This window comes from Psammomys obesus, unplaced genomic scaffold (genome assembly GCF_907164565.1).
Source record: "Psammomys obesus unplaced genomic scaffold, mPsaObe1.curated_primary_1811, whole genome shotgun sequence".
NCBI classification, from domain to species: domain Eukaryota; kingdom Metazoa; phylum Chordata; class Mammalia; order Rodentia; family Muridae; genus Psammomys; species Psammomys obesus.
The window spans coordinates 10,772,103-10,788,726 of record NW_026596095.1 but is presented as its reverse complement, the minus strand read 5'-3'; the positions used below and the strand labels follow the sequence as shown (position 1 = coordinate 10,788,726).

At 37.2% G+C, this 16,624-nt stretch overlaps 1 protein-coding gene across 1 annotated transcript in view; it reads left to right on the top strand.

Moving 5' to 3' along the window:
• The window catches only part of Myoz2 (myozenin 2), a 29,154-nt gene that overhangs the window by 10,793 nt on the left and 1,737 nt on the right, over nucleotides 1–16,624 (top strand). Inside the window, exons 3-4 of the mRNA XM_055628272.1 lie at nucleotides 6,158–6,287; nucleotides 7,354–7,537. Of these exons, the coding sequence (XP_055484247.1) occupies nucleotides 6,158–6,287; nucleotides 7,354–7,537 (314 nt within the window). The remainder of the gene's footprint in view (nucleotides 1–6,157; nucleotides 6,288–7,353; nucleotides 7,538–16,624) is intronic.

Here is a 16,624-nt window from a genome sequence, read left to right as displayed (position 1 = left end):
AAGAAAGAAAGAAAGAAAGAAAGAAAGAAAGAAAGAAAGAAAGAAAGGAGGAAGGAAGGAAAGAAAAGAGAGAAAGAAGAAAGAAAAAAGAAGGAATTGATGAAGTAAACAAACATTCAAGACAAAAGTGAAGGCTATTGGGCTGTGGCCCCTCTAAAATCTTCAGGGGAAAGTGTGCTATTGAAGGCTAGTCTTCCAGTCAAGAGCACACCAGTTGGTGACCTAATACCAAATGATCAGCCCTGAACATATACATACACGCAACAGGCAGACTGAGCATGTTGCATTTATGTATTTAAGAATACATGTAAACATGTGTATGCATATATGATGAACGCAATTACAATTAATGAAAAAAGAAGCCATTAGTTTGAAAGAGAACAAAGAGAAATAAATAATGGGAGGGTTGGAGGAAGGAAAGACAAAGGGAAATGATATAATTATATTATAATCTCAAAAAATAAAAGAAAAATTTAACAACTAAAAGAGAAAAAGAAAGTACACATTTGCAAATGTACGGAGATATTGTGTTTCCTCACAAAATAGTTCAGTTTGTCATGATTCTAGAATGTCACATTCTATTTTTTTCCAAAATATATTTACTATTATATCAAAATTAAAACTTCTGGAAAAAAAATTGTTTTTGGTTTTTTTTTTACTTCTTGTTTTTGTTTTGTTTTGTTTTGTGTTGTTTTGTTTTGGGTAGGGTTTCTTTGTGAATCGTTGGCTGTCCTCTTCTCACTTTGTAGACGAGTCTGGCCTTAAACTCACAGCAATCTGCCTGCTTCTTCCTCCCTGAATGCTGAGATTAAATGCATGCACCACCACGCCCAGCTAAAAAAGCAATTCTTAAATAAGACTAAACAATCTCTATTGGGAATCTTAATACATAGTCATTATTTTTGTTTAAAAATTAATTTCTTTATATTTGGTATAAAGTTTTCAACAAACCCTCTTTTTGTTGTTTCTGTGGAAATCATGTAATGTGTGTTGCAGATTTGTTTTAACTTGCATGTTCTTAGCTGTAAGACATTTTTCTGGCTTCATTTTTCTTTATGGTTAGCCTCACTAAACTCCGCTTGTCTTTTCAACCTGACAGGAAGTACAGACGATGAACACTATAATTTAAGGCCTATGCCACAATCAGTCATTATCTGCGCATCACAGGGCTTTGTTTGTACACTAAGCAATGGTAATAGAAGTCTTGGGCCCTTCCTGCTAGTGACTAACCAAGAGAGTTGATGGTCTTGTTCACTGCGAGACTCAGGAGACGCTTCCAGCAGGCTGGAATCATGATTCCATAGGCAAAATTCATTTCATAGACACTTTCTGGAAACTGAACAAAAGGTGATTCTTTATCCATTATGCTTTGGACCTTTCCACATTTATCTCAACAGCCTTTTAATTTATAACTGAGGTTGGTAAAATAATAATATAGTAAATTCAGTAAAATACTTGAGGTAGATGTTAAGTTCAAAATGTAAAACATTTATATGTATATAGATGCTTTATACTTAGTAATTATTAAAAAATAGCCTTTAAGACGTTTTTGAGGCAGAGTTTCACTCTATGTTCCTGGCTGGCCTCAAACTCACATAGACCTACATGTATCTGCTTCATGAATGCTGAGACTAAAGACATGCACCACTAATCCTGGCTAAAAATAGTCTTTATGTATAACTACAGAAAAAAATTAATGTTGCCTAGCTAGATTTAAAAAGACTATAAACTTCGGGGAAGTCACAGTGGCATCAGTGTAACAAAAATCTATTTGAGAAGAACAAATAAGAAAGGTCATAAAAGAGTGGTACAGATGTTAGTTAAAGTGTTGAGATGATACAGATGTGGCAGCATTTTTGGTACCCTACATTAGAAAGAAGAGGGAAATTGAAGGTAGACATAGAGAAGCTAGGATTTGGCTTGATAATGAACGGAGGGAAGTCATTCCAAGTAGATGAAGCAGCAACAGTAAAATGATGAACAGGAAAGGACAGGGATTATGGAAGATTAAGTCTTGGAAATGTGCTGGTACATGTAAGAGGTTAGTCCCAGGTCTTAGTGGCTGGACATGAGTTTGAATGGTAGTCAACATGACATAAAGAAGAAGTTCTAAACTTTACAGTCATGTCATACATAGAAGCATCAGTGTTCCAACTGACTAAAAACAAGTGCATCATGGGAAGTGAGCAGAAGGTATATGTTTATACGACAAAAGATGAGGAAGGTTGGTGGACTTGGCAGACACTTGCTGCTCTTGCGGAGGACCTAAGCTTAGTAGCTCCAGCTCCAGCGGATTCAACCCCCTCTTCTGGCCTCTGCAGACATCTAAACTCACATGCGCATACCCACACACAGGCACACATGCATGTAGTTAAAAATAAAATAAGTTTTGAAAGAAAAAAAATAAGCAAGAAAGATACGCACATGCAGACTAAGGTTAAAAAGAAAGACGAAGTTTAAGAAGGTTATGGCTGAGAAGCACTTACAGAAAGCTTCAACATCCTTTGTCATCAGGGAAATACAACTAAATTCTTTTTTTAATTTAATTTTATTTTATTAATTACATTTTATTCACTTTGTATCCCCCATAAAGAGAAATTCCTATGCAAGTAGCAATTACTAAAAGCGTATTGAATACCCAGAGTAAATAATCATGTCAAAAAGGAATACTGTATGTATAAAGTAGATATTATCAGTTTAAATTTTTTACAAACCATCTCCCAAGTATAATAATTATTTTATTTGATAAGCTTTATTCCATATTATGTTTAAAATGAATGTGTATTAGTAGGTTAATTTTCCTACAAATGCTAAAGTAAGATATGTGTTATAGTGTTTAACAAGATGTAATGAGGTGGCTCTATTATAAAGTGGATGCATATATTATTTTCTACCCTGTGCCTGCTTAATTGATTAAACTTTAAATCATTTGCCAATAAAAAAAAGAAGAAGGTTATGACAAAAAGAAATCAGCTGGATTTGATGATTTATTCACTAAAAATTTAGCAAATACTCAAAGAACACTTATATAATTTAAGGCTTTGTTAAAAATTTAAGAAAACAAGCATTCAAATTAGGTTCAAAGCAGACATGGTTTTGTGAAGATGGTCATTGACTATGGGGGATATACAGTGCTGTTTCTGGCTGAGGGGCCTTCTGGAGCTTTGAGAGCTAGTCCTCAGGGAGAAAACTTCCAGGCCAAGCCAGCTCTAAACCTCCAGTCTTGTGTCTGAAGTGTGTGGTGCCTTCACCACTGCTGGTGCCTTCTGTTCGTCTCCTGAGAGACAGCCAAGAGCAACATCAGTAGCCTACACTTTTTTGTGATTCTTTTGGACCCTCCTGGCCTACAGCTCGAAATGAAATTTCACATACCCGGCACTGGAGGTTTTGTTAAATGACCCATCACTTTTGGGAGAAGCATTGTCACTCCAGGTGATATAATTTTGTTTAAAATATATATAATATAATAATATATAATTATAAAATATAACTATATTATATCATTATAATATTATATTAAATATTATAAAATATTTATTATTTTAGGTAAGCATAAAATAACATTATTCCCGATGGCTTTTCCAAACATTCTTGATGTTATTTGTCCCTCTTTCCCCCTCCCCAGCTAAAGTCCTTCCCCTGTTTTTCCCATTTACCTGTTCATAGCACCTACCTCCTGCTGTCACTCCCATATCTAGAACTCCTCCCCGTCCCTTATGGTCTCTTTTTACTTTCCTGGCTTCTGAGGTTACTTCAGGTTGTAGACTCACATCTAAAGACTCAGAGGTAAGATCCACCAAGAAGAGACACCATGTGGTGTGTGTCTTTCTGGGCAAACTGGGGTTTACCTCTCTCAGTATAGTATTTTGTAATCCCATTAGTGATCTGCAAATTTTATGATTTTATTTTTCTTTATAGCTAAATAATATTTATTGTTTATATGTACATTTTAAGATACATTCATCAGTTGAAAGATATTGATCAATTGAGTGGGGAGGAAGCCCACAGAGAAAGAATCTTTGCCATCTGAAATAAGATTAAGATCCAGAAAATATAAAGAACTCAAAACAGAGTCAAAAAAAAAAACAAATGGCCCAATTAAAAAAAAAAAATGGGTTATGGGTCTGAACAGAGACTTCTCGAAAAAAAAAAAAATCAAAATAGCTAAGATGTATCTTTAAAAGTGCTCAACATTTTTAGAAATGAGGGAAATTCAAATTAAAAATACTTTGAGATTTCATCTTAATCCAGTCAGAATGGCTAAGATTAAAAAAAAAAGCTGATGGCATAGGTTGATGAGGGCGTGGCGACAGGGAACTCGTATTCAGTTGGTGGGACTGAAAACTAGTGCAGCCACTATGAGCATCATTATGAAGAACTCTCGGCGAGCTGAAAATAGAACTCCCGTATGACCCAGCCGTGCCACTCCTTGTCACATGCCCAAGGGACTGACTCAATAGATACTTTCTTAGCTGTGTTCATCTCTGACCTATTCGGAATAGCTAGGAAAATGGACACAAACTGAAAGCTTTTAAACGTGTTATTTTGCTGCCACAGACTAAATTCTAAATCATAAGACTAGAACAAATTCACTTAAAACTAAAAGAAAGGTGTGTGTTTTTAGAATTTTATTTTTAAAAGAAAATCACATTCTTTCTGTTAAGTCTATGTAGCCAAAGAGGGTCACACAATCCTTACTGGAATGCTGCAGGCTATTAGGTGGCCTCTGGAACTGTAGAGTAAGATCTTATTTCTGAAGACACCATAAGCTTGTGTCATAGAACATGGACAAACCTAGCTGCTAGTCAACTGGAAGTTTCATCCCTACTGGCTACATTTCATAATGTGGAAAGATGCTGTGCAAGCTATCTGGGGAGAAAAGTCAACATCAGTCACAGCCAGTTGAACCTTGCAAATCATATTAATAACTGGCCTAGCCAGACATGCCCACTGATGCAATGGGAGCACAAATTTTATGGGAGTAATCAACCACATTTTCAATTGGATTTAAGACTTGCTCAAGAGATGGAACCTATTTACATGGTACTTTCAATAGGGGCTTGTGGCTACAAAGGTCATGGGCCCTAGGAGAAAATCTACTACTATATTATGCTAAAAGGCATAGCACTAAAATGATTCCTAATGGCATCACTCTAGCCATAGATGCACTGCAAACCCTCTTCAGAGAAGCTTCTTTTTGAAATAGGTAGCAATTAACATAGAGACTTCAATTCGTCAATTTGCAAAGCATAAAAGACTTCAGATTGCCCAGCCCTGCATGGGTCATCTATGTCACAAGCCTCTCCTCAATGCTTAGAAACCACTGTGGACAAAAGGATTGAAAGATTCTAACAGCCAGAGGTAGAGCATGGCTTCAGGGAAACAATGTTTGCCAGGCAAGCAAGGCAGATGCACATATGAACCCAGCAGTTGTGACAGCTTGTACAAGACTTGAGAAAGCTGAAGACAGACAAAACCCCAGCATGGAAGAGGGGAAGTGGACATGAGGTCCACACCCTATCTTGAGCTCTTGGTATTTGATTGCTGCTGAGAAAATGTAAGTCACTTTTCTTTAATAGTGAGACACCTGGTCAACCACACTCCAGGGCAGGCCCCACACCCAAGAGTAGTTGGCCAATGCATACTGGACTCAGTGGCGGAAGAGAAAATATGAAGTCTGATGGATGGAGTTGGGAAGAATCTTGGGGGAGTTTTGGGGAAGGAAATAAATATGAGCAAAACATTGAATAAAATTCTCAAAGAATTAATAAAAATTATTTTTTACAGACTCTCTAGGTCAAATGCTTGACTGATATGCATTATTTTATTATATTGGGAAAGAGTTTTAAATTAAATATATTTCTCAGAGTGATGTTATGAATAGAAATCAAATAAATTGAGAGGTAGTTCTACAGTGCCTTGCACATAGTAATAGTTAATTTTCTTTTTGTTTGTTCAGTGGATTCTAGACTGACATATGCAAAAGTTTTCATTGAACTGATCAACATTAATACCATATAAATTTCTGAGACCCTGAGAAACAGTATGCTGGCATGTTTACTTTCTCAGTCTACAAAGGAAAGCTTACTGTGCTACTGCTATTACTAATTGCTATTACTGTGCCTAATAGTTTAACTTTACTTTTAAACAACTATAGCATAATATTGCTATGCAGAATGGGAAAATTGATGGAAACAGCCTGGAAGGTGGTTCACAGCAAGCCCCCTCAACTCCTCCCAACACCCCAGATCCAAGAAGCCCCCCGAATCCAGAGAACATTGCACCAGGTAAGTATGGAAAAGTAAAATTCCTATGTGTTTAAAGATACTACTCCTGTGAAGTTCCATTAAACCGTATTTAAGCGATACAGTTTTTCTCATTAAACATTTTTCATAAGTTTAGGATAAATGTAAGATTTGAGTTTAAAATAATCATGTGAAATATTTCCAATTATTATATATTGTTTCAAGTAGTACATGTTATTTCTTTTTGAACTTTTTATTTATTTATCTGGTGTGTGTGTGTCTTCTGAAGAGAGCATATGGAGGTCAGAAGACAGCTTTCCATAGTCAGGTTTTTGTTTTTTTTTTTTTTTATTGGTTTCTGTTCTCTAAAAGGACTTTATATGAAGTCTGTAAAGCATATATTTGGCTAGGTGTGGGTGGCCCATTACTTTATTCCTAGCATACTGAAGCTAAGGCAGGAGGTTTATGAGTCCCATGCCAGCCTGGGCTACTTAGACCCTGAATCAAAAGAAACAGACAACATCAATAACAACCACACCCACAAATGAAAGAAGAACTGAGCTCTTTAGTTTGTTTTAAAAGCAAATCCTATTCAGTTAATGTGTATTATTTAGAAACATTTTTACATGATGAGATAATCCTTATGAAAATTTGTATTAATTAATTACTAATATTTCAACATTTTTAACTAGGTAGTTAGGGTATGTGTTAAGAACTCCACAGTAATAAGGCTACAGCGGGTACTCAGCTCCTTTTTAAAAATAATTATTTCTTGAGTATAATGTAAAGTAACAAAAGGGCGCATTTAAAAATAATAGTTTTGCTTAAATAAAGATAAATTATAGTCAAGGGGAAAACATAATTTGGAAAAGCAAATCATTAAATCAACAAATGATGATAATAATAATTATTATTATTAATAATAATAAAGTATCTTCTCTAATTTTCTTAATCTTAAAAGAGTCTTTAAAGGTCTCCACTTCAGTTTGTTGCTTCCTGGTGGCTCATAGAAAGGGTTCTTCAAGAAGCACTAAAGGCAGGAAGATGTTAGCTGGTGTTTAGTAACTGAAGGGTGCTCTGTTTATTCCCTTCTGCTCCGTTTCCAAAGGATACTCTGGACCACTGAAGGAAATTCCTCCTGAAAGATTTAACACAACAGCGGTTCCGAAGTACTACCAGTCTCCCTGGGAGCAGGCCATTGGCAGCGATCCTGAGCTCCTAGAGGCTTTGTACCCGAAACTTTTCCAGCCTGAAGGAAAGGCAGAACTGCCTGATTACAGGAGCTTTAACAGGTAACTAACTCAGTTATCCAGGGTGACTCGGTGGATTTGTGAGACCAAGACATTCTCACTACCGTACAGGGAATCGATCCTTAAAAAAAAAAAATCATCCAAGTAGAAACCAAGGCTTCTGCTAAGTCTGAGTGGCCACTCATTTTTGCACTATTACTAATACTCTAAAAAATTTAACTAGTTAATTCACTGAGCTCTCTGTCTCTCCCTGATTGAAAAGCTATGAAGATAACTATCTTGAAAAACAAAAACAAAAAGGAAAATTAAGAACCAAAGCTCAGTTGATGCCACTTTTCTGGGGGCGGTGTTCTCTGGTAAACCATAAAAGGTCTATAGGCTAAGCAAAACAGTTTTGGGTGTGGGAAGATCAGGAACAGGTTAGAATCCTCCGTGGATCAGCCTCGGTGTCTCCATGCTTCCAGCTAGAAACCCTAAGCACATCTCCTTGGAGTAAAGGCAAACAGTAAACCAGCCTTCAATGCCCTCAAGGTTGCTTCAATCAGCAGTGTCAAGCTGGGCAAATGCCACCTCCTCTCAGTCACACAGCTACTACAACTGACGTCAGTCTGTCCAGATGATACAATTTTATACTCAAATCTTCTCTCTATGACTGTTAAGTTTCTATCAGACATTTTTAATGATTAAAACACATAGTATAAATTGACAACTTTAACTGTGTTTTGAAAGATATTAATTCTTTTTTGTTTGTTTGGTTTGGTTTGGTTTGGTTTTTGAGATATGGTTTCTCTGTGTAGCCTTGGCTGTCCTGGACTGACTTTGTAGACCAAGACTGGCCTCAAACTCACAGAGATCAACCTGCCTCTGCCTCCCAGGGGGCTGGGATTCCAGGAGTGTGCCACTATGCCCGGTTGAAAGATGTATTTCTATTTCTTTATGTGGATGATGGCTTTTGCCTGAATATGTGTATGCACACCGTATGTGTACAAGTGTCATGGAAGTCAGGAGATGGCATGGGGTTCCCTGGGACTGCAGTTACAGATGGTTGCGTGTGCCACCACGTAGATGCTGGAAACCTAGTCATCTGCAAGAGCTAAGCCATCTTTCCAGCCCTCAATTTTAATCATGTTAAGGTACTGGCTAGTAGTGTTAACTACACTCACAATGTATGTAACCAAAACCACCATCTCCAAAACCAAGACTCCTGCATCCATATTAGACAATGGTTTTTATCTTCCCTAGTCTCTGACAACCACCACTGTATTGTTTTGCCTTTATGATTTTTACTACTCTAAATATTTCTTGTAAGTGAAATCATATAGTGTTTGTCTTTTTAGACTGGCTTAGTATAATGTCCTCTAGTTTAAATTTTAGTTTGTGTTTATATTACTATAACTCAAATTATTGTCTTCTTCCTGGGGCAAGAGGGTTTATAATTGGGGCAGATATATATATATATAATGCTCTACAGTAGTTCCTAATATATATGGCTATTCCACATGGCTTGCTGTATCTATGTTATGGAAATTTAATATTTTTTCTGTACATGTATCGTATTGAGAAATAGAGATGCGCTTAGCCTGATGAATGAACTTAGTGACATTTGACACAGCTGAAGAGCCAACTGTGATATGACGTAGGACATTGTTCCAGCTGAGATGCGGAGGACAAAGTAAAGAAACCAAAGGGCAAGGTAAGCAGAGGACACATATGCAGCAGCCATGCCTGTCTGTGGGAGCAAGACCCGATGGAGGAATTAAGCAGAAGCGACATGGAAGGATTCATGCCTTTTCACACTTGACAGAAGCCTCAAGAAACACCGAGCAAGCCAAGAAGGGTGAGCAAGACAGAAAGGAGATTTGAAGGTCCGGGATTAAAGTTTCTTTTCAAAGAAGTAAAATCAAGTTGATTTCCAAAGTGAAATGATGGACATCATGAAAAAAATACCTGTAGTGGAGTTTTGGCTTCTTTAAAAACTCAGTTGGGTTATGTAAACATGTTTTTATTTTAATCCCAAGTGTGGGATTTTAGTTTGTCCTTTAGTTTGTCCACAGCTGATAACTGTGGGGTGTAATCTTTGCCCGCTGGAGTTAGTGGAATTCTGAGGACTTTGGGAGAGTATAAATACAAGAGTCCAGAGAGAGCAATGAGATGGAGGGAAGGCTTTGAGGAGTCAGACAGAGGAAGAAGAAGGCTGCTTGTCTGTCATGCTGTGATTGCCCTTTGCTGTTGCTGGACTGCTAGATATCTTGATGACTGAGATTGCTATTTTCCCAAAGAATCTGACATCCCTAACCAGCGGAACTAAGTCTAAAGAGGTCTACATCTCCTGTCCCTTCTGACCTTCTTTCCTTCCTACTTAGGGTTGGGGGTTGGAAGAGAGGTAGAGGCTTTAGGAACCCCAAATACAACATAGTTTAAAAACAGTGCCTACAAACACCTAAAATCATGATATAACTACCAATTTATAGTTCTGTATCCACTAAAGGTATTCTTTAAAGGTCAAAGTTAAATTTAAGAGTTACATATGCATTTTTGGACAGAGACATTTGTTGACTCTTATTAGACAATAAGATGGGAATAATAAACGGAGTTGCTCTTATTCACAGGGCATGATTGTGCCCACAAACATTCAAAAGGGGCTACTGATTAATCACCAGAACTAGAACGTAAATGTGGCAAGAGTGCAGACTACAAGGTCAGGAGTACAGACTACAGAGTCAGCATGAAATGCAGCAGGAACAAATAACTGAAATGTAAACAATGTTGGTAATATCCGCGGCCTGCAACCTATGCTTTGGGTGGCGTCTTTATGTATATGTACCTTTTACTTTTAATGTTTTTAAAAAAATTTTATTTAGAAATTTTCACAAGGACAAAGTAGTCCCAGCAATTATCTCTACTTGTATATATTCAGCATGACAAAAGCCCTTCATTAAATTAGTCAGAATATCATCCAGCCATTTAAAAGAGAAGTTTAAATAATTTTGAGATGTTAAATGGGTTCTTCCCCCATTGAAGGTCAACACAACTTTATTTTTTTCAAACTACTAATGATTTTGAGAATATAATCTGACCAAGAACTTAGTTCCTCGGCTATTATACACATGTTTCAAAAGTAATTTGTGGTATTGTTTTTCTCTTATATTTACCAAATTATTCAACATGCTACTACACAGAAACTTTATTCTGATATAACTTTATCATTATTGTAAAACAAATGGCAAAGGCACATGGGAAGAGACAGAGAGAGGCAGAGAAAGAGAGAAAGGAAGAGGGAGAGGGACAGGGAGAGAGGGAGGGAGGGATTTCCACATCTCAAGTCCTTGAAAGAAGTACACTGCTACAGTTTCACAGCCCCATGTTCTTGGGCATAATCATTAGATGTTAACAAAGCGCAAGACGCAGGCTGATAGCTCTCTGTGGTGATAACGATCATGGGAAACTTGACTCCCAAGGATAATTACAACCTCAAAACGACCAAGCTCTGAATGCAACCTTTTCTTCTCATATTCCTTTTGTATGCATTTAAACTTCATGTTACATTCAAGGTCACGGGACACGTGAGAGCAAGAAAATTCCTGGTTTTACTTCAAATCGCTGTATGTTCTTATGCACAATATTTAACTTAACTTTCTCATCTTAGGACATATTTATGATTAAGGCACATATAAATTTTGGTAGAATAGTTTATTTTTAATTTCTATGCAAGCACTTAAATTACAGAAAAAAATTAACAATTATTATGAGTGTATCATGTACCCAATAGTTTTTACTTTTACAAATGTAACCCATCAGAGTAAGAACAACAACAACAAAAGCATCAATCTGTGAACCTGAACGATACAGGCTTACTATTTACTACATGGGTGACATAATGTGAAAATCGTTTTAACTCAGACCGATTTCTGTAAAATAAGTATTACATAAACTAGAGAGATAGAATTACATTTTAAAAGAAGACTTCAAGCCTTTCCATTGGAAATTTTTGCTGCACTAACTTGGACTAAAGCTTGGAAGTATTTTCATGGACCTAAAACATGTTTCAGGAGGGCTTCCACTCTGAATGCTAATGCACTCTCCTTCATTTGAGAGGATAGTAGAGCCCAAGTCAACAGGATGCGGTCTCAGAGGTGCCAAAGAAAAGAAAACCGTTGAACCGTCAGTGGGAGCTAAGAGATGGATGATGGAACGGAATGAAATATTGTCCTTTACAAGGCAAGAAAATTACTCACCATTTCATAGGACAAAATAAAATGCAAAAAAGAAAACAGCACGCTGAATGCTAAACATTAGCAATGAAGCACTGGGTAGCTCTCCCTTTAAGATTTAATTTAAAAAATACATTTTTTTTTTTCAGAAAAAAAAAACATTTAAAATGAGCAAATTTTATTTCTGGAATAAACATAAAATCACTCAGCCAAATTCAACTAGCTTCAGGAATGTTTAACTCCAGCCCCTTTTACTTAATGGTGTAACCATTCCTTTTTTAAAATGGGCTTATTTATTCACTTTGCATACCAATTGCAGCCCGCTCCTTCCTCCCCTCCCAGTGCCACCCTTCCACCCTCTTCACCCATCCTCCCCAGCTCTCTCTCTCTCTCTCTCTCTCTCTCTCCTGCACTTGCCCTCCTGCCCCTCCACTTCCTGTCCCATCAGGACTGAGTGAGACCTCTTCCACTGAGGCCAGACACAGCTGCCCTGCTAGGGGAAGTGATCCAGTAGCAGGCAACTGCATCCTTGTCAGTGACAGCCTCCACCCCAGTTGATAAGGGACCCACATGCAGCTGTCTATCTGCCCCGTAAGTGTAGGGGCAGCCATGCAGGTCTCTGTGAGCCCTTTAAAGCCCTTTAAAGCCCCGGAATGAATATTTTGTGTAGGTACCCATGTGGAATAGCCATGCTTGGTTCAATGGCTCTATTATTCCTATTTTGAAACTCTGTCTCTCTGTTGGGGACCAACCCTACTCCATTGTACATATTAGGCATGGACTCTGTTATCTTACCAAGACTTCCTGATGAATGTATTTAAGTGGTGCTCTTCCCCTAGGACTAAATTCCTCAAAGCTATAAGTACTGTGCTTTATTTTCTTCATGATGCTTCTGATTGCCTCCTGTATGGTCAGTCCTTTCTCTTTCTATGAGTCTCCCTCTCTATAATGCAGACACCAGTGGAAAGTTGTGTGACTTTCTCCTATTTTTCCCCATGACTTTAGCATTTATAATGGGACCTGGAACCTAGTCGGCATTCATTAAGCATCTCATCTATGTTGAATAATGAATTGATCTTACATAATTAATTTCTGGGAAGCCCTGAATGTTATGTAATTTATCTTAGAGAAATGAGTCTCAACATGTGGGTCATGACTCCTTTGGGGGGTCAATCCAGGGGTCATCTAAGGCCATTGGGAAACACAGATATTTGTATTATAATTCATAACAGTAGCAAAATTACGGTTATGAAGCAACAATGAAAATAATTTTATGATTGTGGTAACTACAACATGAAGAACTGTATTAAAGGGTCTCAGAATTAGGAAGGTTGAGAACCACCATCTTAGAGAAAGATGGGGTTTTAGGCTAGCCAGTCTGACTCAAGAACTCCATCTTTTCCATAGTTCTATTTTGGTTTTCGTCTGCTGCTCTGTAATTTCTACTGTGTTTACTTTTAGTTTATGTGGTGGTCTGGGAAGGAAAAATCCTACTTTAACTTTTTTCTTCACTGTTTTTGGCTTTGTCACATGCATATATTCACATTATTACTAATTATTAAGTTCCAGAACAAACCCATAAATTCTATCACCTATACATAGGAGGATGAAAAATATGCCCTCTTTATTCCACTCCTATATCCTGCTGTTAGCCAACTCTCATTAATTTAACTTCCATATCAACCATGTACTTTTCTGCAGCATAAATATTTTAAAGTAGATAAGTTATATTTTGAGGAATAGTGTCTTTCCTTGGCCATTAATCTACATGATCATATTTTACATTCCTCCTTATTATTACAGCCTGTGCTTTTTCATGTTACTGCTTAACTTGGGTTGATTATTTACCCACTAGTTTGCTGGAGTATGTTTAAGTATCTCTCTTAGAAAAGAAACACCAATCCAGTTCCACGCTATCTGTGATTAATGTTTTAGCTTAGCTTTCTCTCTTCAGTAATCATTCAGCATTGTTTCACTTATTATTTTGCTATCTAATGTTTTGAAAACAAGATTATAGCTAGCATAATTCAGTTTATTCTCTTCCCCTCTTCTTCCGTCATTCTTCTACACCGATCATTACATTAAGAAAATTAAAATTGAAAGACAGATGGGATGTGCATTGAACGTATGACAGGAGTCTACTGAGTGCATCTGAAAGACTCTAACTAGTAGTGCTTTCAAAGCGGATACAAAGACTCATGACCAAACCTTTGGCAGAGTACAGGGAATCATATGAAAGAAGGGGAGTTAGTATGATGGGGAAAGAATAGAAGCTCCACAAGGACCAAATATATCTGGGCACAGGGTCTTTTCTTAGACCATGTATGGATATAACCTAGAACCTCTGCTCAGATGTAGCCTGTGGTAGCTCAGTAACCAATTGGTTTCCCATAGTGAGGGGAACAAGGACTATTTCTAACAGGAACTCAATGACTGGCTCTTTGACCTCCCCACCCCCCAAGGGAGGAGCAGTCCTGTTAGGCCACAGAGGAGGGCTTTGCAGCCAGTCCTGAAGATACCTGATAAAACAGGATCGGATGAATGAGGAGGAGGTCCTCCTCCATCAATGGACTTGGAAAGGGGCACGGTGGAGATGAGGGAGGGAGGGTAGGATTGGGAGGGAATGAGGGAGCAGGATACGGCTGGGATACAGAGTTAATAAAATGTAACTGATAAGAAAAAAATAAAATTAAAAAAAGAAAAGAAAAGAAAATTAAAATTCTAACAAGAATGTGCAGGCAGACTCTCTCTCTTCTCCTCCTCTTCCTCTTCATCTCCCTCTCCCTCCCCTTCCTCTTCCTCTCCTGGGCAAGCGGAATCATCTACAACCCTCTTCAGTGGGGTGACTCTTTTGGCTTATAGTCTCTTCTTCGTTCAGGAAGATTACATTCTATCCATCACTGGCTCTGATCATAATCTTAGTGCTCTGTTTTATTCTTCCAGAAGCTCAATATCCTCAGTATTGACTCTCATCTCTTTTATTTGTTATATTGTCTGTTTTCTGTACATTCTAGTAGTCTTTTCTTACATAATTGAGTATACTTTGCCAAGTTGACTAACTTCTAAAAAGATTACAATTTCTTTGAGGATAGTGATCACGCCTTTGATTTCCACTTACATTCTTCTAGCACATTCTTAGAAACAATAGATCATCATAATTTGATATTCTTAGAGAGATTAGGATAATATGTGGTAATGGAGGCATGTGGTCTAATTAGAAAAAATACAGCAGAATACTTAAAAAGTGGAACACTGAGAGGCTATCTCTAGGAATATACACGACGCACTTGACAAACAAGAACCCAGTGATGGGGTGTAGCTCCAGGGTAAGGCGCTTGCCAGATTGTGCTGAGTCCTGAGTTTGACCCTGAACCCAACAAAATAAAGAAACAGAAAACCCTGAATCCAACACATAAGGAAAAACCCATGTCACATATGCAAATAAAGATAATAGATTAATTAACCAAGGCTCAACTTAATTGATACAAGCTCCATTTTAGGAACTTACTGTCATTATATTATTATAAAATAGTATATGTTGCATAGCTTAAAAAAACATGGTAAACAGAATGTTCAGTGAATGTTTTAGAATAATATTTTATGTTAGAAGTTTGACATTTGACATAAAATTTTCAAATCAATATATAAAATTTCAAATGTTTCTAAACTAGCATAATTTTATAAGATTTTAAAAATATTTTTCTACTTTACATAATAATTTTAAAAAGAATATGACAAATTATGTGGAAAATGAAAAGCAACAAAATATTTTTTAGCCTGAGGTTATGTCTAAGTGGCTGTGTATTTGTGAAGCATGTGTGCCTTGGATTAAAACCTAAATCTCCCTCCAAAAAGACAAAAACAAAATAATAATTTTCTCATAGCACTAAAAATATTTTAAAGTGAAATGTGGCCATTAAACCCTTTCATCTCCTTACTCCTGAGGCTATATTAACATTGACCATTAAATTGGTTAAGGATGTAATAAGAAAAGCTTGAAATGCAGTTGGTCACATGCCACTTTCTGCATCTGAGTGCTCTTTCCACAGTTTTTCTAATGAATTGAGTGTCCATCTAAGTGCCCAGCTTGGTAGAAAAACAGATCCCATGAAGTCAGAAGAGTAACAAGTGGCCAACAGCCAATCCTGACAAAGTAGCTCTGTGGACACTACAATATATCTAGTGAGACTATGGGAAGAGCACTGAATATAACTTTCCTTCTAGCAGACTAAAACAGTTAATTAAACGACTCAAAATTAATGACTTAAGTTTGTAACGCCCACTGTACATACTAATGCTCTATGGTCACAAGGCAGGGAAATCTTCAAGAAGTTATGACTTTAAACTTAAAGAGTCTTTAGAATGTGCTAGACAGAGCAAAAGAACCTCAAGCAGAGAAAGAGAAAAGGATGTGAGAAGAGGCAACATGACAGAGCAGTAAGTGTCTTATTTGGCAAAGCAAAGTCAACATAAAGGCGAACAGAGCAAACGCAGTATGTCTGTCTTCTCAATGGATGTCCAAGTCACATTCTTGCCCACCAGTAAAAAACTCTCAACCTTGAACCTGCCAGATGCTAAAACTCTGAACCTATGAATCATCCTTGATATTTCCATTGCTCTCCATTTTTATCCTATTTATGAGAAAATGCTATCATTCTGTCTCCAAATAGACACTGAAACAACTCGGTCCTCCATATTCAAGCATCACACCTGGAATCTAAATTTCTCACTGGTTGCCTATCTCAACCTCTTAAAATCTGTTCACGTGGCAACTAGAATTCCCTTTACATAGTTTAATCAGGTCACATCACTCCCCTCCAATTGTTTCCCTTCATACTCACAGAAAATTCACTTTTTAAAAAGATTTAGTTGTGTGTGTGTGTGTGTGTGTGTGTGTGTGTGTGTGTGTGTGTGTGTG